Raw genomic sequence first — 25,124 nt, 5'->3', positions numbered from 1 at the left:
TTGCATACCCTGAATCTGAACAAAGGGCCCTAATTACTTAAAATTTTTATATGGCAGCAGTTATAAAGTATGCAGAACTTTGACCTCAGGAAATATTTCTAACTTACTTTTTTTACTGAAAGCATGTCTTTATAGCTTCAAGCCATTATTACAAAGAATACGCCTTGGTTTTACTTTGTCTCTGAACTATGTAGGCAATACAAAATGTAGACCTCTCAATATCTTTTTTTTTAATTTAAGAATGTAGCATTAATGTCACATGTAAATCAGCAATGAAATCTGAAAACCTGTTTTTCCCTCATAATTGAACCCTATGATATAAAGACCATGACTTATTCCCTGTTTTCAAAGATACTGAATAGGAAAAAATAGAAAATGTATTTTCCTACTGAAATAAAAGATACTATTATGTGAATATGACAATGACCTAGTATCCAGACAAAAATATAAAGTACTTGTGCTGAATAACAATTCTATAAATATATTTAATTGTTTTGATAAATGGGTAAAATATTACTTACTGAGCTTAACAGTTGAATATATCACAACTATTATGACATACTTCCTGCTTTCTGAATATACTACATTAGTAGATTCCTTTTTTGTTCTAAAATTTCTAGAAAAGTGGCATATTCACCATGAAATGTGTCTTAGCAACTTTGCCCAAAATATATATTTAATCATCCATACAAACACAGGCATTTAGTCAGCTAGCATACATTAATTATTTATTATATGCTAGGTATCAGAAATATAAATATATATGACTCTGCCTTCAAGGAGTGCATAGAAAAGCAGACATGCAAACACCTATGTTATAATATAGGCCATGAGAAAAGATATAAACAATTGTCATAGATAAAAGAATAATGCAGCAACCCTATGCTGCTGTAGGGGACCAATGACAGCATCTAAGAAGAAGCAATTTCTGACCCGTCTTGTGGAAGATACACAATTCACCTGGAAGGTAAAATGTGTAAAGAGAGAGGTTTTCCAGGTAGAGAGAAGAAAGCTGTGCCATGTGAGGTCACTTGGCATGTTTATGACTATGTACCAAGCGCTTGGATGACTGGAGCACCGTGCCACGGCAGGATGTGGCAGGAGAGGAGACGAAAGCCATAGTTTAGTGCTGGTCTACACAGACTTTTATGCTAGCACAAAGAGTTTTAGACTAAATCCTGTAAGCAACGAGGACATTAGATTCCAAAGGGTGGTAAATAACCCAACTCATTTCTCAGGGGAGCCAGTCTAGTGGAAGTTGAAAGAAGGCCTGGAAAGAAAAGAGGCTCAACACTTGAGATCACATGGGAGACTCTTCCAACTGCCTGCTCAAGAGGCGAAAAGATGGTGGAATCGAGAAACATTTGAGGCAGAAACGAATTTAGAAACCAATTAGAGAAAACTACGAGTTTTGATGTCAGTAACACTGAGTATAATCTTGTGTATCCAAACTGTTTTAACTTCTAGATCAGCAGATCTTAACCTATTGGGTTACAGATCTACATGAAAATCTGATGAAAACCATATTCCTACTCACATGTGTGTATATATTGAATTCTCCGTTCATTTTCAGGAGATCTAAACCCCCTGGTTAAGAACTTCTGTTCGTGAGAAAGCTGCTTGAGGAGAGTTGTGTCTGACTGCCATCTATTTCCATAGTACCAACAAACAACTTGGTGGAAAGTAGGCAGTTCATAGTTTTTATTCAGTTGAACTGAACACTCCATTACAAACTGAATGGTTTCATTTTCATGACCATCCTGCATCACAGAATCTCTCCATGCCAACTACAGTATCCAATTTAATATACTTTCTTATACCCACTCTTGAGTCTACTTAAAATCATCTCCCCTCTATCTTCGTGGCTTTCTTCCAGTCATCACTATGGATATCCACTCCTTCAAATTTGTGGTTATGTCTATAGCAGTGTCACAAGAGAACCAGACCAAGAAGCACTCTCAAAAGGGTACTCTCTCACAGAAAGAGAAAGCAACGGTCATAATATTGAGAGGAAAATGGCCTTAGCAGTGATGGGAAATGAAGACCCAGCATCTTTACCCTGTGGAACTGCGGACTACTTCTTCCCCTTTCTTTCCCCATGTTTACCTTTCTGAGAGGAGGCCAAGAAGTTATATCATTGTACATAACTAACAGGAGCTCACAGCACAGGGACAAGGGGGAAATTATAGATAGTATGGCTTAACTTGCCCAGTAAAAATAACCAGAAAATAAAATGTGCCTGTGCCCTTGGGAAGAGCTTATAATGTGTGTAAGTGTGGGCTCTACAGCTAGACTGCCTGGGTGCAACCCCGGCCCTCCCACGTATTAGCTGGGACCTGGAGCAAGTGATTTAACCTCCCTGTGCCTCAGTTCCCTCACCTGTAAAATGGGTTAATAATAATGCCCCATTGAGATATTGTGATGATTAAATGAGTTATATATATATATATAACATGCTTAAAGCTTATATAAGTGATACATAAGCATTAGCTAAAACATTATTCTTGGTAGAAAATATCCTTGGTTGCAAACAGTTGAACACCCAGAGACATTTTTACCCATAAAGCTTTTAAAATGTTGAGTGAGAGTATTTAAATGTAATGTGACTATCAAAGATTAGTGTCCATGTCACAGCTATTAGAGGACACCTGATTCTTGCTGATTTAACTCCATGTATATAGTAGCAATGCACCAGCATAAACAAGCGCACATATTTCAGTCCCATGCGCATTTGTGATGCACAATAATTTCCTAGAGGAAGCAAAAATAAAAGCGTTTAACAGAATCAGGGCTGTCTTTAAGACATGAGAATATGTGATGCGACATTTCTGTCGGCGTGATCTGGTTCAAATGAATGGCACGGTCGTTGAAGGTGAAGAGGAGGAGAGGCCACAAAAACGTGACACAGCCATGTCGCCAAGGCGAGGGTGGCTGTCCTGTCAGCTAAGTGCCCGGCCACCCTGCCTACTAGCCGATTCTATGTCCTGAGGTTGCTAGGACGGACCTAAAAGCCTTATTTGTGTGTTTCTGCTGCTTAAGCTTCAGCCAAAGATGCCTTGCTGCCTTCTTGCTTCTCCTCAGTGAAACCACAGCTCCCAGTGACCCAGCCCCAGGACGAGAGGCCACATAAACCACCCTGAGTTTCAAATTCTGGAACAGGATGCACCAGGCAATTAACAAGTTATCAAAACAACAGCCTGAATGGGGCTGGGTTAGAATTCAATGCGGTCACCTTTAGAAAACTATAGTCTCTATGAAGTATATTCTTCTATAATGTTTCCAGTACTTTGAAGAATACTGGAATCCAATCTGAGCAAAGCAAAAAATTGGGGGGCAACCAATGATTTATAATGATGGAAATCTTCAAACTATGTTGTAACCCTCTCTGGAAAAACCTTTTATTAGAAACGGTATGACATCAAACTTTCCTGCTGACTAATTTTAAATGTTGCTTTAAAATTGTTCATATATTTACATGGTCTTTTCCTCAAATTAAATCGTAAGCATCTCAAAAGCCGAATTCTTCAAAAGAAAAAAAAAAAAATTAAAAAATAGTCTACCTTTTACTCCCTACTGAAATCAATTTACTTACTTATACAGATTCTAAGATGTCAGGAGTGAATCTTGCGTATGGCTATTAAGAAGATGATAATTACAAAGCAAAGGACTGAAGCCAAACTATTAGAAGGCTGGACTGGTCAAAAAGTGAGTGTAGGCACAACAGGCCATGAGAAACCTACCATTGTATTGTGCTGAGAAGTGGGAGTCCTATGGCCACAAGTCTCTTGCGTCAGCAGAGAAACTGGCTGAAATTCCTCAGAGTGAGGCTTGTTGGGGAAACTCACATGCAAGGGAAGGTGAAAGGCTGGGAGCCCGTCACTCTCCTCTTCTTCCACTTTCTGTCTGCTTGTCACCATGGCTACCTCTCCATCTGCTTCCCCATACGGAGAGGCTGGTCGCTTGGAAGACATCCTGGAAGGAACAAAAGACGAGAAAATAATGAAACCTCCACATAAATCCTTAATGCCGGCATTGTGTGGTTAGGGGCCATTGTAACAGAAATGCCTTTTTGTGCTGGCAGAGAGCAGGAAGCCATCCAAATACCACTGCAAAGCACACACAATCAGAAACAATGCCAAGCAGGTAGCAACAGAACAGGGCTTGTTTGTTGTGAGAATAATACACTAATATAGCGCTCTCTTGTATTCTGGCTTCTTAAACAAGAGAATTCACCTAAGAATACCGCATAATGAAAGACCATTCCATTTTAAAGAAAAATACCCATCTAGTTTTACACTCTGATAGGCCTTATTGAAAACAGAACGTCTCTGAATAGCAAATATGGTTGGGAGTTAAAAGAAGAGAAATAGCTAAAATGTATTTCACCAGAAAGTAAACAAGAGAAACAAATGATTGCCATTATAAAAACCTGCATTTCATTAAAAGTAAGGTTATTGTGAAATACAGAGATATTGGTTACGTGTGAACCTCGGAACACATGACAAAAAGTTTGATATATTTTTTTAAAGCTGAAGAATTGAATCAATTTTACAATCACTGTTAATCTTGAAACATTTAAGACTTTTTCTTCCCTCAGCTTCTAAATCACCCAATGTAGGCATTTAAGTTCTAATATTCGATTTGCAAAATAGTAAAAGAGGTAAGGATACAAAAATATTTTAATTTTATTTCCACAGTTCTATGAATGATTTAGATGTGGTGTATGAGAATTATTTACTCCTTAGATAACTAAGTAAAAGACAAAAAAATCAAATAAGGATGTTTTGTTTGACGAAGCTAATGCCTATATGACAATGCATTTAGATAACTGAACAAAGATTAAACATTTTTTTGTATCTATATCTGATTGAGAACATAATCAGAAATTTTAAATATGTGGCAAATATTTTTAATTGACTAGAGAGTTCCTTTTACTTTCATTAAAAGTTTTACATAGATGTAGATAGAGTTAAAATTTTTAATAAAAAATAAACCCTTCTATTTACCAATAATATGACCTTGTAAAAGCTGTAAGTTTTGTTCAACAAACAGAGTATTTACAGAATCACCCATTCTTTTCTAGACTAGTGGGATAGGAGGCAGGGTATTAACTAAGGGCAACATCAATTCCTTCATATATATCACTGGTTTTGAGATTTAAAATATAATACTAAAAGAGATGTCATTAATCTTTCTTGAATAATACTATTCTTAGTGTTAAAAGTTTCAAAAGAAAACTATACGAGTACTAAAGACATTCTGGTAAGAAAAAAGCACTGTAGAAAAAAGAAATAAAAAGAAATAAAGGCCTTGGAAGCAGACAAACATGGATTGAAAAACTGATTCCACTACTTAGAAACTGTGAACTTTAATCTCCCTACCTCAATCTGCTCATCTTTAAAGTGAGATATGATACCTACTTGCAATGCTTTTTGAGAATGAACTGTGTACCACGTGAAAAATGACTTGTAGAGCATTTAGCACAGAGTAGACACTCAATAAAAAAAGTTGTTTATTTTACAAATTTTAAAAGTATAGTATGACCCACACCCTTCTCAAAAAACAAAACCACAGAACTCCAAAATGAGAAAAGCAGATTGCCTTCTAAGAGTTAAACTGTAAAATCAACATTCAATACAAAGGCTCCTAGTAGAGAAATGGTCCATGGCCAATCATGCTTGACAATAAACTGATCAAATGTATTAGCAACTGTTCAAGAAGATATGCAAATAGTAGGGGTCTTGATCTGCTGAAGAACAGGAAAGGAAGAAGAAATGTTGGTGGCTACCATGCAAGCACTGTTTAAAGAAGTGAACTGAGCCAATACATTTCAAGTATCTTTAACTATTCCTAACCTCATTACCAAGCTTTACTTCAAGTATACTCTAAGTATGGAGAAAGGAAATAAGGAGCCGGAATTAACAGAATTAGAATAGTCTTGGTCTCACTGGCAACACCATAGCTATCACCAAATTGACATATTAAACTATACGTAATAACTCTAAGCACTAGGGATATTTAATTTCCACCGTTCCATGTTCTCCAAGCAACTTTCTGATTCCCATATAAAAAAATGTGTTGACAGAATAGATTTAAAATATTTTAAGGTCTTTGTGATTTATCAGAATAAATCAATAAAGGAATTTTTAATTATTTCTTGGTTTCACATGCAGTTTGACTTCAAGGATATTATGCATTTATTATATAAACCATAGTATTTATGGTTTGCGTGGGCATTATCACTCTTGCTGGAGTTACTAAGTTGGTATTCTGGTGTCTACCTCAGTCTTATGTGCAGTCTCCTACTGTCTGAAACTCCAGGCTATCGGCAAGAGCCAGTCTCCAGGTTATCAAAGCAGAAAGCTGGACCAGCTGGCCTTTTCTAAGTTAATACACAATTCTATGACCTTCAGAAGGCATGACCTTTTTGCTGACTTCTACTTTATAAATATAATTATTAATAATGATTATGAAAAGTGAAAGTCTAAAACGTAGACATTAGGCACATAGTTATCACTACTCTTCTCAAAACTTCTAGTCATTTCAATATCTAAATTATCTTTATATACAACTGGATAAACATTCTATATAAATATTGATATCTATATAAATATATATAAATTCTATGTAAATAAATATTTCTATGAAGCAAAAATTACAAGGACTAAAACACTGAACATGGAGGAGTTGTGGTGCCAGAGGGCAATTGATCCTGAAATAGGACATATTTTATGTTTATTTCAATTCCATTTTCTGAGACTTATAGAATGTTCTTAATGTGTTTAACTTGCTTTTACAAGGAATAGCTTTTCCTTTACTTGTCCCCATAGCAATCTGCAAAATCAGGCTATTCTAATCCATATGTGAAAGTAATTTTAAAGCTACTGGAGTCCTCTGCTTTTGGCTAAAAGCTCTGTACGTGTACTATAGTCACTCTGTAATGTAAGCCACTTGTATTTAGACATGTGTAGCAAACTTAGGGCAGGGTTAAGAGTGTGGGACCGCAACAGAAAACTAGACCAGTGGTTCTCAGCCTTGGCTGCACACTGGGATTATATGGAGGGGGTTAAAAATACTGCTTCCTGGGTCACACTCCCTGACATTCTGATATTATTGGGTTTGGAGTATGCATGGGGTATCAGAATTTTTTAAAGCCTCCAGGTGATTCTAATGCACAGTCAAGTTTGCAAATAATTAGCCTTATTCAGAATAATGCCCCTCACCCAAGATGTCCAAATCCTAATCCTCAAAGCCTGTGAATATGTTACCTCACAAGGCAAAAAGAAGCTTTGCAGATGCAATTAATGTAAGGATCTTGAGATAAGGAGATTATTCTGGAATTCTGGCTGGGCCCAAAGTAATCATAAAGGTCTTTACAAGAGGGCAAGGCAAGAGGATGACAGTAAGAGAGAGATATTAAAAGATACTGTGCAGCTGGCTTTGAAAATAGATGATGGGGCCACAAACCAACGAATGTAGGTGCCTTTGGAAGCTAGAAAAGGCAATGCAACAGATTCTGCCCTAGAGCCAACGCAGTGCTTGTAACACTTCTGACTTCCTGAAGTATAAATGAATACATCTGCATTGTTTAGGTCAGGAAACCTGTGATAACTTGTTACAACAACAAAAGGAAACAGATCGGATATACACTTACTTAAACACATCTCTTTCATAGCTGGTATTTTTTCCAATCTGAAACCCTCCTCCCTCAGATACAGACTTGCCCGTCCCTCACTTCATTGAGTTTTCTGCTCCACCATCATTTCCCAGTGAGGCCTTCCTTGCCTACTGCCCCTATCCCAGCACCTCCTCCCTCTATTGTTCTTTACTCTCTGCTTTGTTCACAGCCCTTACCATCACTGGACAAATTTCATATTTATTTCTGTGTTTATTATCTGCTTCTCCCACCATAAGACTTTGTTTTTGTTAACAGCTACTTACCCATTACTTAGAACCGTTTCTGAAAATAGTAGTCTTTAAAAAGTTCTGTTCCATGAAAGGTACTAAAGCCAGCAACTCTCTTACTATTCTCTAGGAATGGTTGTAAGATCTAGTCTCACAGGACAAGCATGCTTAAACAATGTCTTAATATTGTCAGAAAGAAGAAAATCAAGCCCAGTGATACAGTATCCTTTTTAAAAATAGTGTCCATGTAAATGAATGGGTAAACCCTATTTAATTATGTTTTTAAAGTACTTCTGAAAAAAATCATATAGTTCTTTTTAAAATGTGTAAGTAAAAGACTATTAAAATGAAGTAACTTTATTAAAATGCTGCATAATTAATTATTAATAAACCTATTATTGAGGAGTCATCTCCTTACTGCTTTAAACTGTCTGCTTAGGATACATCGTTTGCTGATATTATTTTGGAAAATGACATGTACGAAGTCAAAGAACTTGTATATGGAACAAATATAAAATGGAAGACTCAGAATAGGAGTTGCTTTCCTTATATAATAGTTTCTCTTTAAAGTTTCTTTCTCTAAATTTTTTAACCTTTGGTTAGTTCAGAGATTAAGTCCTAGGAAGCAGTGCCTTCTACTGGTTATTCCTTTGGCATAATATTTCTTTTAAGGTTCACGGGTTTGTATAAAAACTTGAAAAAATAAATATCTATAAAGAACAAACTCAAACTCTAGCTCTTCTAAAAGCCTTCCTTTCCCACCAGAGTTAAAGTGACTTCACCCCATCTCAAGCTACATCAACTCTTGTTAGTAGCCCACCCCAAAAATTTAACAACAGTATAACCTGTGACATTTACTCAATGGTTTAATATTTTCTTTTTCTATTTATTAGTATATACAGAATCTAAAACTAAACACAAGTACTTGGAAAGCAAGGATGTCATTTTGTTTGATTTCTGAAATTTCCCATGACACTTAGACTGCCTTGCATTTAATAAGATTTTGGTAAATATAGGTCTTTTTACCATTTCGCCTGTTTTTTCCAAGATTAATGCTATAACTGATTACATGATAAATATATTTCCAATTGCTCTGCACTTTTCTCCTAAATAGTCTAATACTCTATGCTGAGATACAATTAATTATATGGCAACATAATTCCTAGCACATGGTTGGCACTCATGCATTTTTCTATAAATAGATGAATGAACTGAATGAGTGTCTACTTTGGGCCAGACAAGTTACCTTTGTGTTATGGGGAAACAGGAATCTAGATATGAAGACCTTTTTGGTTTACCCTTAAAGCAGTATAGTTTAGATGAAAATAGAAACACTTATACCCACTCATCCATCCACTCAATAATGGAAAAAACATTATTGAAAGTTACCCTATGTATTTAGATAGCAACATGATTAAGAAACCAATGAAGAGTATTTTAAGTTAAATACCTTTCTATAAAAATTAGTACTATAATAGACAGTCTTGCTAAAATAGTCAGAGGATGCTTACTACAAATTATGAGAATTCAACAGGGTAATAAAAGATGGATTAGATGCCGAAGACAGAGAAGAAGATTCCAGACAGGAGAAGAGATAGAAGCAAATTAAAGAAATTTATAGGATGATTTGGGACAGTGAGTAGAATAATTTGGTTAAGCAGTAGATTCTAAGAGGAGTAAATACAACTAGGAATGGGAGGAAGAGGCCACATGATCATGATTCTGATTACATCCTATCAATTTCAAATGGCTAAACAAAAATGTGAAATCCACCCTGAAGGCAGAGGGAACTGGTGATGGTTTGTGAGTCACACAATAACATAATCAAAGGCGTATTTTAGGAAGAAAATCCCTCAGAAATTAGTAATTGATAGAAGGGTGAGGGTGGGAAGCAGAGATGGCGGACAAGTGGGTGGGATAGCTCAAAGATACAGAGATTATGTGAATGTATAATTTAGAAAATACTGCTATTAAGATAAATATATAAATTAGAAAGAAAGGCCAATTTGGAAGAAAATATGAAATTCAGTTTAGAAAGCTTTGTTGATTGCAGGATTTTAAAGAAGAAAGAGTATATAATCAGAAAACACAGGACTTCTGCGGAATTGACTAAGGCCATGCAGCCTTTTACACGCAAGTAGAGAGAGTTCAGCCCATAACTGTAATCATTTCTCATTGACATGTTCCATAGTGCTCTGAGTCAGGATTTTTATTTTCTTGTTTTGTAAAAGAGAAAACTGAGTCATAAAGTAGTTAAATACCTTTTGTTACACTACTCGGTCTTTGCACCATCATAGACAGCAGTTAAAGATAGAGTTGTTTCTCCAAGGGAAAAATATGTAGAAAATAGAGCGAGGGGGGAATAACCTGAATGCTGTAGCCCATCCTAGTCTGGGAGGCCCGTGCGTGAGAGGGACTGAGCGAGGAAGACAGTGATAAGCAAAAAGATCCGCTAAACAGTTCTCCAGAACTAATCATTCTGAACATAAACTTTTAAAAGTCTGGATCATGACACTTATTTAACTTATAACTTGCATTAACTGCTCTCCTAACTACGTGTCTTTAATATTCGCTCTCTAGTATTAAGTTTTGAGCACAGGAGAACCCTTTTAAAAATGACAGAATATTTTGGAATTGATATATCTCCTTGTGGGAACAATGAATATGGGATGTAACAAAATAAAATAATAATTGGCAATCCTTTATAGAAGTTATATGCTTCAAGTTTTTCCAGCAACAGGACTACTGGTTCAGGACATTTACACTTACTCGCCTGGTTCCTTTTGTAATTAATGTTGACGTGAGAAGGCTAATCGAGATTAGGAATAAAATCCTACTGTTTATCAAAGATATTTTCACAATAGAATGATGCCTATCCAACGTGGGAAAGCAACATAAGCATTTAGCATAAATGGGCAGGTTTTTATTCTAATGAATGAAACAACCAACACTTCCGTGTGATTTATTAACATAGAATTACACGAGCTTAACATGTCATTTTATTAAAAGAAAAAGTCAGTTTCATTGCCCTTACCCATGAATTTCAATTATTATTCATATCTTATAGTTTGTTCTTTTTCTTTATAACATGTTTTGACTATCTTCACTTTCTTAGAGGCTCAGAGACAGCTTTGTGTTTGCCCTGTGGACATGCCACGTAGGTTTCATGGCCAACTCTGTCCCACACAATGCTCAGAAGCCTTTTAAATAGAAAGCTGATTTGTGGTACACATGGAGCCTTAACATTTCCCTTCTCTTTTCTCTAAAATCGTCTTTGCCATCAGGTCCTGATATAGAATATGCCAGTCTCTCTACTTTTCTACCTGTTGCTTCCCACATGCAATGACCTCATTCATGACATTGTTATTTGGAGGCGCGATCAAGTTCATCAGATCCTGGCAGAAACTACAAATGGAGGTAAAACACCGATTTCATAGAAATATAAATACAGACAACACCGAGCGATACGTAAGATTAGCCTCCCTTTGAATCCTTACTACACATTTCACCAGAGTAGACACTTATTTCTCTTAGTATTTATAAACAAAATGTGCCATAATGCTAAAGTCTAAACATAAGAGCAATTTTTGAGCTACGGCTACTTTAAGACAAAATTTATTATTCTTTTCTGGAATACAATTTGAATTTAGATTAAAAATACAATAAGTGTTATAAAAATTTAGACGGTATTTAAAACTGCGTTAATTACACATGTGCCACCAAGAGCTTTGGCCTTGACCGAGGCGGTGTCCTTGCCCAGCCTCCGCGGTGTCCTCGCACTGGGGCCGGGCAGCTCATTCCTCGCCCTTCTCTGATGAGAGCCTGGCTTTTAGCGTGACCACCACCTTTCCGCCCTTCTGTGTGCCAGCACCTCGGCTCTTACCAGAGCGCTCTCCCCAGCTTGTCCGAAGCACCCAAGGGGCAGAAAAGGGGAAGGGACCCCAAAACACAAAACAAAGAGGGACAGGGTTCTGCACAGAATGTGCAGAGAATGGAAAGGAAAAAAATCACAAGGTAACGGGGGAAAGAAGCAGACAGAGAATCAATCCTTGCTGGTACCTGGAGTGAATGAGCACGTCTTTATTAGCGGGCACAGGATGCTTCAGAAGATCTAGAACTAATGGAACTCAAGTGTGCAATAAAATCACCCTCATCGTGTCCATATGTTTTGTTTTATAAACAAGGGAGAAAACACTGAAGGTCAGCATTTACCAGCAGGTCATGATAGCAAATTCCACCCTCCAATGATTCAGAATTCAAACTGTACTCCTTTCTGCTTTCTTCTCTTACTGTCTCACTAATAAGTATAAGTTATTGAAACTTTTTCCGAAGTTAGACTGTATATTATTGGATGAAGACCCCAAGAAATTTTATAAACCAGAAGACTGCTTTATTATGACCACCTAAGAGCAGGGTTCTAGAGCCCAAACTTGCCTAAATAAATGTTTCTGCCAGCTAAAAACTTCTCATCGGTATGCTTTATTATATTACTTTAAAATTAATCCACACTTACTAAGTGCCTACAACAACAGTGTTCCTGATATATGTAAAGATATAAAGATTATTAAATTTATTTAAACTCTAGTGCAATCATTCCATAGTGTTCTACTACTTAGAAAAGATAGAGCTCGTTATGCGTCTGACAAGCTGAAGGAAAACTGGTTGGGGGAACTTTCATGACTGGTGAAGACAAAGTCACTTTCCTAAAGAGAAGAGCTTGCAAACATTTTTCACAGAATTCTATTTTTTTTTGAAAAAAATATCAAAACTTTTCTCATGATTTATAACACAAGACTATGGCAATAAGCAATCTCTACTTAAAAAATTAGCCTGACTTTATTGGACTCATTTAATAATTGTTGTAATTTTATTTCCTTATCTCAAAACACCTATACTTGATTTATGAAATGGTGAATTACACAATCTTTTTAATCACCAAATACACTAAATTTCAATCGAATCTATTTATAGAGAACATAATAGAAATCATTAAGCGTTTAAATGTTGAGAAGAAATTTCTTTTAACCTGTAAGGAAATGATCATCCAAATGCATGAGTTAGGAAGAAAGAAAAATCAAAATCATAAATCTGAATTTGCTGAGAATTATTTAATTACACGTGTCGTTTTATATTTGTCATTAATCGGAAACAAACAAAAACAAAAAGAAGGTTTAACCTTCAGCCGTCCACAGGTTAAAAAATGCCAAAGTCCTTTCGCTCTGATCATTTATAAATGCCTGTGAATGATGCAGCACTAAGACCTGCGGCTCTCAGAACCGTGTCATTACCGCCCGGGGGGGTACGCTTTTTAAGGCAGTAAGAAGCTGCTTTCCATTTGAGCATGGGCTCTGCCTGTCGGACAGCTCTGAGTCCACAGGATGTGGAGGGATGATTTAAATTTTACATCAAAACTGTGACTGCCCGGACTTTTTCCTCCCTGCTCAAGGGAGGCACTGTCCTTGCCCGTCCACAGCCCGGCGAGAGCTCCGAGAGCCCGCGTGGACGCGGCGCCTCCCGAGCCCCGAGGCGTGGACGCGGCGCCCCGAGCGCGAGCAGCCGCAGCGCCCCCGGCAGGACGGAGAACGGGACCTGGGACCCGCGACGGCATCCCCCCGGCACGTGCCGCCCACCTCCACCCCGGCGGGAGAAACGGCTGCGGCAAACCCGTGTGTCCAACGAGCGCCCTTCCCCGAAACCCAGAGTTGGGCACGTTTCTGCAAACAAGCGGCTGCGTGCTCCCGAGTCAGAGACATAAAGTGAAGAGATCAGGAGCCCTTGGGTTTTCCTCGGACATGTGGCTGCCACGTGTGTGCGGTGCGGGGTGGGGACGCCCGGGCAGGGGGCGAAGGGCGAGGGCGCCAGCCCGGGTGCACCCCCGGGCCGCAGAGGACACCTGCCCGCCGCCTGCGGGCGCGGGGGCTGCGCGCGGGGATGGCCCCCCTCAGTGCGCCCTTCCGCGGAGGTTCAGGGTCCAAGGCGCGGGCCTATGTGCAACCTGGGGGTGTGGGTGGGTGTGTGAGAGAGACAGACAGAGAGACAGAGAGACAGAAAGAGAGACAGACAGACAGAGAGACAGAAAGAGAGACAGAGAGACAGACAGGGAAGATGGCAAGGCGGAGAAGGCAGAGAAGACTTTTCCTGCATATGTAAGGGGAATTAATATTCTTTTTTTATAGAACCTCTATTAAGAACTGGACAGCACCACTTTAATTTAATGCTAATCACATGCTAACAATTTTTATTTACTATAAAATTCAAACTATTTGTCGCAAGTTTTCCATATTGTAAAGGAAAAAATAAAGAAGTAGAAACAAACTCCTTCTAACTTGTTAACCCATTTTAAAAAAAGAAGTGTAACACATAACTATTGCTACTATAGTGAGTAGTAGTAACCTGTAATTTGCTTTCTAAAATAATGCCAATTTTTTTCATGTTATCCTCATGAGGCTATAAGCGTGTCTACATATGTTCACATGTTCACATACACGTGGACATGTTTGTAATAACCTATAAAAATAGTTCACCACTTTGATCATATTCAGAGTGAAAGAAATATAGATTTTCATTCATGAACTTCACTGGTCAGGCGAGGTGCATATGCAAAAAAAAAATCAGGTTTTAAGCAGGAAAGGATATCTGTTTAGGCTTAATGATATTGACCCCTCTGTAATAATATCATTTCATTTATTTTAACGACTTTGTCATTTTGACTCTCCCAGGAGACTCTCCTTTTGGCAGAACTGCAAATAAGATATAAAATTTTATTTTCCAAGATACCCTTAAGTACTTATTGTGAGCCTCCCCCCCCATCTCCTTATCTGAGCATCCTGTGAAAAGCCCACCCCCACTGTCACTCTCTCTCCCTTCTCGCATTACTGGCTAAGTCAAAATAAACAGCAAATTGTTCCATAATCAAAAGCGACTTACTCTTAGCATGGTGTACGTCTTGAAATAAAATCTGTGGCATGTTTAATTTATTTAGGATCTAATAATGATGACAAAAATAATTAAGTAACCAGTCTTGTTTTAATTCCTTTTGTTTTCAAAGGTCATTGTGAAATCAAGCAAGTTAAGCCTTCAAAAGCAAACCTCTAGAGAGCGGTGTGCTGTTTTGTTTTGTTTTCCCTAGCAGGAGTGGGCAAGGAGGCTCACAACCGGAAGGAATACTGAACACCACCGTCAGATTTGTTGAGAATGACTGAGTAGTTCAATGAAGAAAAATATTATGACCCCGACCCTCTTTGGAATCCAAATAACCCTGACAAGGAAAAGTGTATACTTTGCTAAATTCTGGCCAGATTAGGGGACTCCCTCTTTTCAGCCCCATACAGGCTTGGTTGCAGTCTGTTTCCACAACAGCTGTTGAAAAATGAACAAAGTAAAAAAATATTTATGTTATATTCCAAATAGACAGCAAAGAACAAATACACTGTGCCACACACCTTTCCTAGGACAACAGCTCTGATGTGCGAGGTAGGCACACTGGGCAGAGACACATTTTCTGAGCTTCCCGGCAAAATGAAGAATTTGCCATTATAACCATGAGAAGTCCAAGAGCGAGGGTGCAGTGCCAAAGGCGATGAGCATCTATCACCCAAACTCCAAAACAGCGGGATGCAGCTATGGCTGATGCTGGAAGAATGCTCAGCCTCTTCATTGGTTCCTTTCATGCCAAAGCTTCTTTGCTTGGATGAATATGAATTAAATCCATAAGCTTTCTTATTTTTCTAGCTTGACCTCTAAACTCGTTTTACGTCTTAACTGTTTATCTTCTTCCCCCATTAATCTTTCTGGTTTTAGCACATTCCCTGTTGTTTTTAGGGGGAAAAAGCTTTAAAGGCATGGTTCATACTGCCACTGTGGACGAGTCTGGAATGTTAGCTCTTCTCTATAAATGGGTACAAACTGCTCAGTAGTAACTTAAAGGCTACCAGTTTCCTGCCCTTGAAATAAAAATTCAAAGGATATGGCAAATACTGTAAAGAAAAATTTCCTCAAATTCTTATGAAGGGATGACATGTATAAAAACAAAAAATGACCCCAGTACAAGGTTTACACTAGAGTTCAAACCAGGCTAACAGTGATGTCACTATCAAATTTCCACTTTAAAAATTATTTTTAAGTACGTCATATAGATAAACCTTTTGAAACAAATAGCTTTCCTATTTTCTTTCTCTTTTCAATCAGTTCGATGGCTAAGCACACACAGTGTAGATGTTCTTTAAAATACTAGGTCACTGCAATAGAAATGTCTAATTTTATTGTAATTTCAGTCGGTAATAGAGCTGAGTTCTTTCCTATTCTGTTTATTAAAATATAGCCGATAAAAAAATTTCCTGGTTAACACAATCAGATGACCCATATCACCATATAAAACCTGTACAAAGCCGAAACGTTTTCAAGATGTTCACTTTACAAATCCATAAAAGAAAAACTAATCAACCAAAAGCAAAACTTTAGAGGCAGACTCTTGAATCTTCGGCGGGATGGAGTGTTTACCATGTCCTGTTTTATAGGTCCTCTGCCGTATTTTCTGCTGTTCTGTAGTATTTCCCCCAAAGCTTAACAAAGGCCCAGCTGTATAAACCAGTCCTGTCAAAGAACATAGTTAAGGGATGGATAAAACAGGGAGGGGTGTCTAACATGCTGACCACTGTCTGAGCTTATGAGGATAAAGGAGCCTTGATGGAGAAAAGTAATCACCCATTGCTGTTTTTTTTAAACCTCATTACCACATGCTAGAACATGTTTTTCCACTACCCAAACACCCCCATCCGATCCCCCACAACTGAAAGACCTTTGTGTTCAGAAGGGGACAGAGCTCTCCCCAACCTCCCTTCCCCTTCTCTTTTTTCTTGTTTTTGTTTTTTGTTTTTCTGCTGATGGCAAGTTTAAGGAGGCAAGATCACCTAAAGACTTCTTAAAATACTGCTTTCCTCTCCATTAAACCATCCACACACAGTTCCCTGAAAACATTTTTAATGACTATATAAACGTATTAGCCATGAATATAACTAAATGTGATCCACAGCTTTGGATGGCAAGATAGTTACTTCTGCTAAGGACTCCAGAAGAATATACATTCCTTTAAAAATAATAAAACGTATATCACTGAAGTAGACGGAGAGCTGGAACCAAGGGCATGTATCTTACATTTTAAAGACTATGTTTCCCACAGAATACACATTTCAGAGAGCTGGCTACGTGCACTCAGTGCAGCAACTGTGAGACGTGATTCTGAAGTTTGAAGGAAAGTTTAGACTGAGCTAATTAATCCTTTCAAAACCTTCCTCTCCTGTGTCCAAGAACATCAAACCATGGGGATGGTTTTCCAGAGGCTTAAATACGCATTTCCTATTTTCACGTTTGTCATTCTTACATACTACGCTGACATTATTTAGAAAGGACTGAAGCCAAATTCCACACAAAGACAGCTACCATAACTGCATTTAAAGAGTCAGTGGAACATATTAAATGTCCAAGGGAGTCTCTGGCCAAGAGCCCCCAGGACCTATGTGGAGAGAGCTGTATCATCTGTAAAGTTCTATTTCAGGGTTGTCCTTTGAGGTTGGGACAAATACTTGAGTGTTATTAAAGCCTCTATTTAGCCAAAGATTGCTACAGCTGCAGTGGAGTGAGACTTCTTCACACCGTCCGGTCAATGACCTAAAGGGATTACCCTTTTTCAGATGGGGCAAAATATGATTCCTTTGCTAATCTGCATACTTGTCTATAAAATGTATATTTATAATACAACGCATAGTTCTGTGCAGAGTAAACTATGTTGCTTTCAGAGTTTATCTCTTGCCATAGCCACAGCTCCTGTAAGTACTAGAGCAACAGACACTCATTCCTATTTGCTTCACACGGTGGTCTACTGTCAGAAATAATTAAATCATTCCTTCGAATCAATATTTCTGATGAAACAAGCTGAGCATATCAAACTGCATCAAAAATAAAACCTGCCTTTGTTGTATTCAAATCATCATACAGAAGGAAGTAGGATACAGAGAAAAATAGTTACATACTCCATTGCAAAAGAGAGCAATGATTAAAATCTCACTTCTTTACAGTCACGATCTTCTATCCTTGCTTTTCCTTTATTTAGGAAATGCTTCAGAAATAATTGTGGATAATCTATTCAACAGTCGCAAAAACCACCAAAATATTATAAAAAAGAAAACTAAACCACCAAAGATAGCACAATTCTGTGACGTCTTAGAAAATTAATAATTATTTACATGATTATTGTATGTAAACAAAATTATTTCAATATATGCTTTAAAATGATTTTTCTTCAAGAAAATAGAAACATATAATTTCCATTGCTTTTATTTAAATGCAAGCTTTTCTTAAACATTGTTGATATGCTAAGTAAATGTTCTTTTTCCTCCTAATTTTTTTCTAATTTTCTAGCACCCTCTTTGCAACATCTTTTTGTGGAACCATGATATGCAAATACTGAATGACTATTCTAGAAGAAATCACCATACAGAACCACAGCTCATTCCTAATGCACACGTAGAACAGATTTCTTCATTTAAATGCTTATAACAGATAATATGTGTTATCATACTTCCAAAATAGTTGAGTCTGGAGCAGTCTAATCCAGCATTTCAATCATGTTAATACAGGTAAGGCTTCAGAAAGGTAGGTAACTTAACCTCCAATTTACCTAGGAAGCTTCTAAAGGAATCGCGACCTTTTTAAATAATTTGTGGAATAATCTCCAAAATAATCTTGAGCTCAAAATTAATTCATTGCTTATGAAATCAACTGTTGTTGGTGCTAGCTGTGTAATCAAGCCTTTGAAAATATATGTGGTGACAGGAGAAGATATGACTTTGGGTGGTGGGCACACAGAGCAATATACAGATCGTATAACATAGAAACCCACACCTGAAACCTCTATGTTCATATTAACCATTGTCACCCCAATAAATTTAATAAAGTATTATGAAAAAATAAATTAAAATTTTAAAAAATATACAGAAGGGAAACAGAATGTATAACCTAAATATGTTAATTTTTTTCTTAGTAGTTTGTTTACTAAGCACATATCCACCATAATAAAAGTAGGAGATGGTCTTCAATTATTAATATTATATAATATATTCCATGATGCTTTAGTAGTTTGAATTGACTTGGTCAAATCAACATAGGCTTAAGTAAACATTGAGGTAAATCTAGAAGCAAGTGTTTCAATTTTTACTTTTTTTTAAATTAGACTGTGTTATAGTAGAGAACAAATAAATTAATTAGAAGGAAGAGGCACAAACATTTGGGTAATAACAACTATAATTTAAAATGATGCATATGAATAGTAAAGCACAGGGGTTTATTGATTCCCAAGGACCCAGATATTTTTAAAATCAGCTACTATTATCATTACTAATTAAAGAATTGTTTATCAAATACGTGCTAGTAGTTCATATTTATTTATTTTTATCTTTATTCAACCTTTGCACAACTTTTGTACTACTGTAGGTAATCTACTTGAAAATTTTAGATTTAAATACAAAACCTCACATTCTGGTCTTTATCCCCAATACTGAAACCCATCTAACAGACTTTTTAATCCAGAAGAAATTTTTAACCAAAATTAAAGTGAGTTTTGAACTTCGTGAGTTACTTTGTGAGTTACTCACTTAGAATTACAAACTCTTTGAGCAGCAAACAATATTACTCATTTTTCGGTCTAATGCAGGACTTCACATACGGCCTAATAAACTAAAGTGGAAGAATGTTCGTAGTATTTAAGAGCATGAGAGTTGATTAAACAAATCTGGGATGAGTCTTAGTTGTGCTATTTCCTAGCTTTGTGACCTTGACCATGTTACTGAACCTCTCTGAGTCTCTGTTTTCTTACTGAAGGAAATATTTGCTACATTTTGAAGGAAGTAAATAAGCACAAATAAAAGCATGTCGCATGGTACCAACCACATTATATGTACTGAATAAATGCTACCACTATCATTGTTATTTGGAATTGAACTGAATTGAGTTGAATCTAATTTAAACAACTCAGTGGTAAAGCACAGTTAAAGTTAGGGTACAGCCCAACCTAATTAGCTATGAGAAGCTATCTGTGTTTAATATATTTGGACCTATGAAAAAGAGCCAAGAGTTATTTTAATATTTCTATGCAGCCAAATTTTTTATTTTTAAATTTAAAAAAAGTAAAATTTAGAATTCACTGCACTAGGCTAAGATTTCTGAATCTTGCTGTATAAGTGAGTAATCAAGTTCTACTATCTGGCAATGCAGCATGTTCGGCCTTCAAATATTTTAGTTTCAAACTAAGTAGAAAGAAATCACTCTTGAGTGACAGCAAGAAGTATGCTAGCCGTCTTCCCACTATTCATGTACCAAAACCTTACTGCTTTGCTAGGAATTCACAATATGGTTTTTGATGCATGACATTTATTTCCAAACAACTTATATAAAATAGGTTCCCTCCACTGCTTCTTGAGGGTAAGGTGAATCTCCTTAGGATAAAGGAAAGTAGTACATGTTATTATAAGATTCAGTCATTGTAAAAGTTTCATTAGAAACTGCTATTCACATAAACAATTTCCCCATTCTATGTGTAGGACTTAAGAGTCCCAGACAAAGAAATGCGTTTCAATTGTGAAGAATAAATGTGGAAGACAGGTGGATTGTGTCACCGGGTTTGGCTTAGATTGATACCTAGCATTTTGTACGGCTATCTGAGGACCATGAGGTTAAAACCAAAAAGGATAATTTTTGATCAGAAAAATCAAGCTATCACAAAAGAGTGAAAGAAAAATAAACTACTAAACTAGCAAGAATTTCCTTTTCAATCTCTATAACTATTCAGCTACTGAAACAATTGACGAACACTGTTCTTTCCCTATTTATGATCATGAATACTTTTAGCCGTCCCCACTCCCAAAATTACCATGCAGTTGACCTAAAAACATTTTGCACTTCTAATAAAATGTTTTAAAACAAAGAAATGTAGCCATAAATGCTCCAAGACAAAACAATTGAGCTAAAATGCTTCATCATCGTTTGGTAAAAGAAAAATCAATCTAAAATGTAAAGTTGAGGATAGATATCTCCGGCTATCACCAAAAAGCAGACTGAAATAATAGCTACTTCAAAATGGTGTGATGTCAAGATAGTTTAAATATCACCAATTACTTGCCATATGGACTATATCCCCTCAGCTCATGAAGTACTCAGAAACTATTCAGGATGAATAAGGGCTGCTGTCAGAGTCCTGTCAAGAAATGTAAACCTTCATTCATATTTTGGAAGTACTGCAGACAAATATAAGAAATAGTAAAGAACTATAAGGGACATTAACACATTTAAACTATATTGTCTGTTGAACTTCAATGTTACCAATATTATTTTAATTGCAAACATCGGGTAAAATATGTTTTATAATAAATAATCAATGTAGTCATCCTGATTCTTGGGAAAATCCACAAAGTATTATCAAGGGATGTCTTAGTAGAATTCCCACTTCAGTGGTTACATGGGCATCAATCCCTGAGACACCACTAAAGTTCAGGTCTTCAACATTTTTACCAATTTGTGTGGCAATTTCTGCCTATGGAGTAATTTCTACCAGGGATTTTTGAATATATAAAAATGTATTAACTTCTAAATTATTACACATGGATTTCTGTGCTATATATAGCACACACAGCTCTCTCTATATATAGATCAAAATAAAATTGTTGAAACATAACTTTCTGCTTTGGCAGAGGTAGAGATTGTATTTATTTTGTGTGGTTTTAGAGGACATCACCAGGACTATTCATCCATTCGTTTAATATTCATTGAAGGTCTGCCATGTGCCAGGATGCCCTATCCTATGGAAGCTGACATATAAACAGATAATTATAAGGCTATATAATATACAAAAGATTTACCGTGATGAGAGAGTAAAGGAAGAGTTAAAAGCAGAAGTTATGAGAAGGTAAGTTTAGGCTCAGTGTTAAAAAAGAACCTTCTGTCAGAGCCAACCAAAAGTGGAATTGCTTGTCTCATGAGATCAGGAGTGCCACAACACTCTAAGTATCCAGCAGAAGACAGGTCACATATCAGAAATGCGACTGAGAGAACTCATGCATAACTTCAAAAGGCTGAACTAGTTGAACTTTATGGTTCCTTCCAACACCTCAGCATTTTACTCTTCTTAAAAAGAATGCATATGATTTGCTAATATTTCTATTACGGTATATACTAGAGTGAACACAGAGTTTAATGGGTCTAAAGTGATGGTAAAAATGTTGGAAAACGGAAATTATAAGAGTACATAAATTTTCATGAGAACCAATCAATTGGACATACAGGGTGAGGCAAAAATAGCTTTAAGGTTGTTCATATGGAAGATAATACAATAATTAATACATAATAATACAAGAGCAAACTGTGTTTCATGTACTCACAGCTGTAAACCTACTTTTGCCCCAACCTGTATACTGTATAATTATGGATAATTCTTCATAATACGGTAACTGATAATGTGTCTATTTTATAAATTACACAGTATACTTTCCTTCAGTTTTAAAGTAACACAAAAACTGGCAACAAGTTATATGAGTTGTATTCTAAGACTTAATGGCGGATGGGACATGATGACTCTTTCTGCATTCTTTTTTCAAGCCATTAGCATGCATTTATGTTTAATATAAACATAGGGAGACATATGAGTCAATTATATGCATGTTTTATGTCTACTAACAATACAACTCTAGTATTTTCTTTGAATTTATGTTTTCCCATTTCCTAATGAATTTTTAGGGACTATTATCTGGAACTTTTTTTCTTTACTCAAAGTGTTTCTTTTTAAATTTCAAAGCATATGGTTCCTAGAGATTTCTATTTTGAGGTAATATGGGCATGCAGTTTTAACACCCTCTCTTTCCTCCATCTAAGTGTTATATAATCTTCTACTACAAAGAAAGGGCTGATACCAACTTTTACATTGCCAGTTAAAATACCTGAAGGGAGTAATCATCAACATCTTGGGATCAACCAAAAACTCACTATAAAAAGTTTTACCATATAACTCATTTCAGGAAATGAATCTGGTTCTTTGTTGGCTGACCAAAAGTTCTAGGTGTAAGAATTTGATATAATAAAGTTCTGTTATACTTGATTATACCTCTTAGATGTTTACCCACTTATATTTCAGAAACTTATGTATAGAAGAACAACTCTCCCTAAATCATCTATTTTAACATTTTGTCTAAAATAGTCAACAGTATAAAAAAGTTTTCAACTAAAAATCAGAATGCAGTGCAGAGTCACAAAAATCCAGAGATGGAAAGGCACTGGACAGACAATATCATGAGTAAAAAATATATATGTGCAAATGCCTACATTGTCTGGGGTATCAATGACAGGGAGGCTGTAGAAATTTGCAGAGTATATGACCGGACTAGACTGGCTGCTGTGAATTCACTCAGGTTCATAGTTTTCAGGGGGGATTGCTGACTCAACGTGATCAAAACATCTGATTATGAAGAAAAACCCAGTATCTGGGTTTTTATAAGAAACTTCCAAAATGTTAATGTTAGTGAAACAATAACAACAACAAATACCCACAGCCAGTTCATCGGATTGTGAGCTTTGTTTATTGTGAATCTAGCAGTGAACAGAAAATATTTGGTATTAGGACTACCCCAGAATATTTCAGTATTTCTTGTGACCTTACCTACAGTTTCTTCACTTAAATGTGGCTAACACACAGCATCTAATATATAACACCATATAGTCAAACTACGACCTATTTAATCCTTACAACCCTACAAATAGTCACTATTCCTGATGGTTAAGGAAACCAAGGGACCAAAGAAAAGTGACCTGCACAGAGTCTCACAGATAGTCAGTGGCAGGGCAGAATTCAGTCCTCAGCCTATGGCCCCGGAGTCCATGCTTTTAACCACTCCACTGTTTCCATCACAAGTTTCTATAAGGTGCATTAAATACACAAACATTTACAAACCTACAAAAAAATTGATATGTCTTCTGGCAAATATATTTGTGCCACTTATTAATGAGTAAGACAGTCTGGAAAATATAATTTAGACTCCAAAATGCTGAAACCTTTGGATGATTTGGATGGTGTACTATAATATTTGACACTAAAATTATCCCAGAATCCTGTACACATGATTAGTAGACTCTGTTTTAAATCTAATATATTGTCTGTCGCCCTCTTCCCAAATACATATCAGGATTTATTTAACCAGCACTTTTTTTTCGCCTAAATGTCTATTCACTTATGACATATTCTCTTCTTTTAAATGGTTTTTCTCATCTCTGCTGCCAAAGGAAAAAAGGGTTTAAAAGGATTAGCTTCTAAATAGAAATTTTCTGATACAAAAAATATTATTCTGCCAAAGCAATAGCAAATAATCCATATTTATAATGGGTTACCTTTTGTTTCAGTTTAATTTACCTGAAATACAATTTCCTAATTCCTAGATGCGCTTGTATTTCACTTGCAGATGACCCCTGATGTATTTCAAGTATGAAACAAACTTTAAGGGTGCCTAGTCTAGTCTTTGAGGGAACCTGGTAGCCTGGCCAGGTAATCCTCTAAGGTTAGTAACAGACTAGGCCTAAGGCAAAATTCCCAGCACAGATCAATGACATTTCTGCTTCTGCCATTTAATTTCCCATTTTGATTTAGGTCTCCATTGAGTATAGGAATCATAATTTTTGTACAGATTGTACAAGATTTGGAAGTAGAAGCTTCTTGACATTGTTTCCATGAATCTTCTTATGAAGAGCAAAAAGAAAACCAGAATGTCATGGTCTGATCCATGGACTTGTCCTTATAGACAACCCTGCCAAAAATTTTCTTTAATTGGGAGAATAAAAAAGTATATTAGTGGACAAAATCTTAAGAAAATCTTACCTAGACCTAAATTTCCATAGTAACGTTGAGGACCTCAAAATAAGCAGTTTATAAAATATATGTACAATAGCATGATTCAAAACAAAAAAAAACTTGTTCATTGAGATAAGGTCTATAAACAAAGTCGATAAAAGCTAATAATGTGTTGTGAAAGAATATATAAAAAATTTTAAATAGATATAAGGTAAACAATTATTTAGAAATGTGATTTTATGAGGACAAGACTACATATAGTCCTTCATGTCTATGTGTCTTGGGCTAACACTGTATCTGACATTGTGTTTTTATTGAGTGATTGTTCAAATACACAAAA

General features: G+C 36.4%; 1 protein-coding gene across 4 annotated transcripts in view; it reads right to left on the bottom strand.

The window, feature by feature from the left end:
• SOX5 (SRY-box transcription factor 5) overlaps positions 1-25,124 on the bottom strand; it is an 891,887-nt gene that overhangs the window by 315,309 nt on the left and 551,454 nt on the right. For 2 of the 4 annotated variants that reach the window (XM_081129463.1, XM_081129462.1), the window contains one exon: positions 3,741-3,972. In XM_081129463.1, coding sequence (XP_080985589.1) covers positions 3,741-3,971 — 231 coding nt within the window. In that variant the 5' untranslated portion in view covers position 3,972. The remainder of the gene's footprint in view (positions 1-3,740; positions 3,973-25,124) is intronic. The other 2 variants (XM_081129465.1, XM_081129464.1) reach the window with 1 other exon arrangement.

The sequence above is a fragment of the Miniopterus schreibersii genome, assembly GCF_964146895.1.
Source record: "Miniopterus schreibersii genome assembly, chromosome: 2".
Classification (NCBI taxonomy): domain Eukaryota; kingdom Metazoa; phylum Chordata; class Mammalia; order Chiroptera; family Miniopteridae; genus Miniopterus; species Miniopterus schreibersii.
The sequence above is the reverse complement of the archived record's forward strand: the minus strand, read 5'-3'. Positions and strand labels throughout refer to the sequence as shown.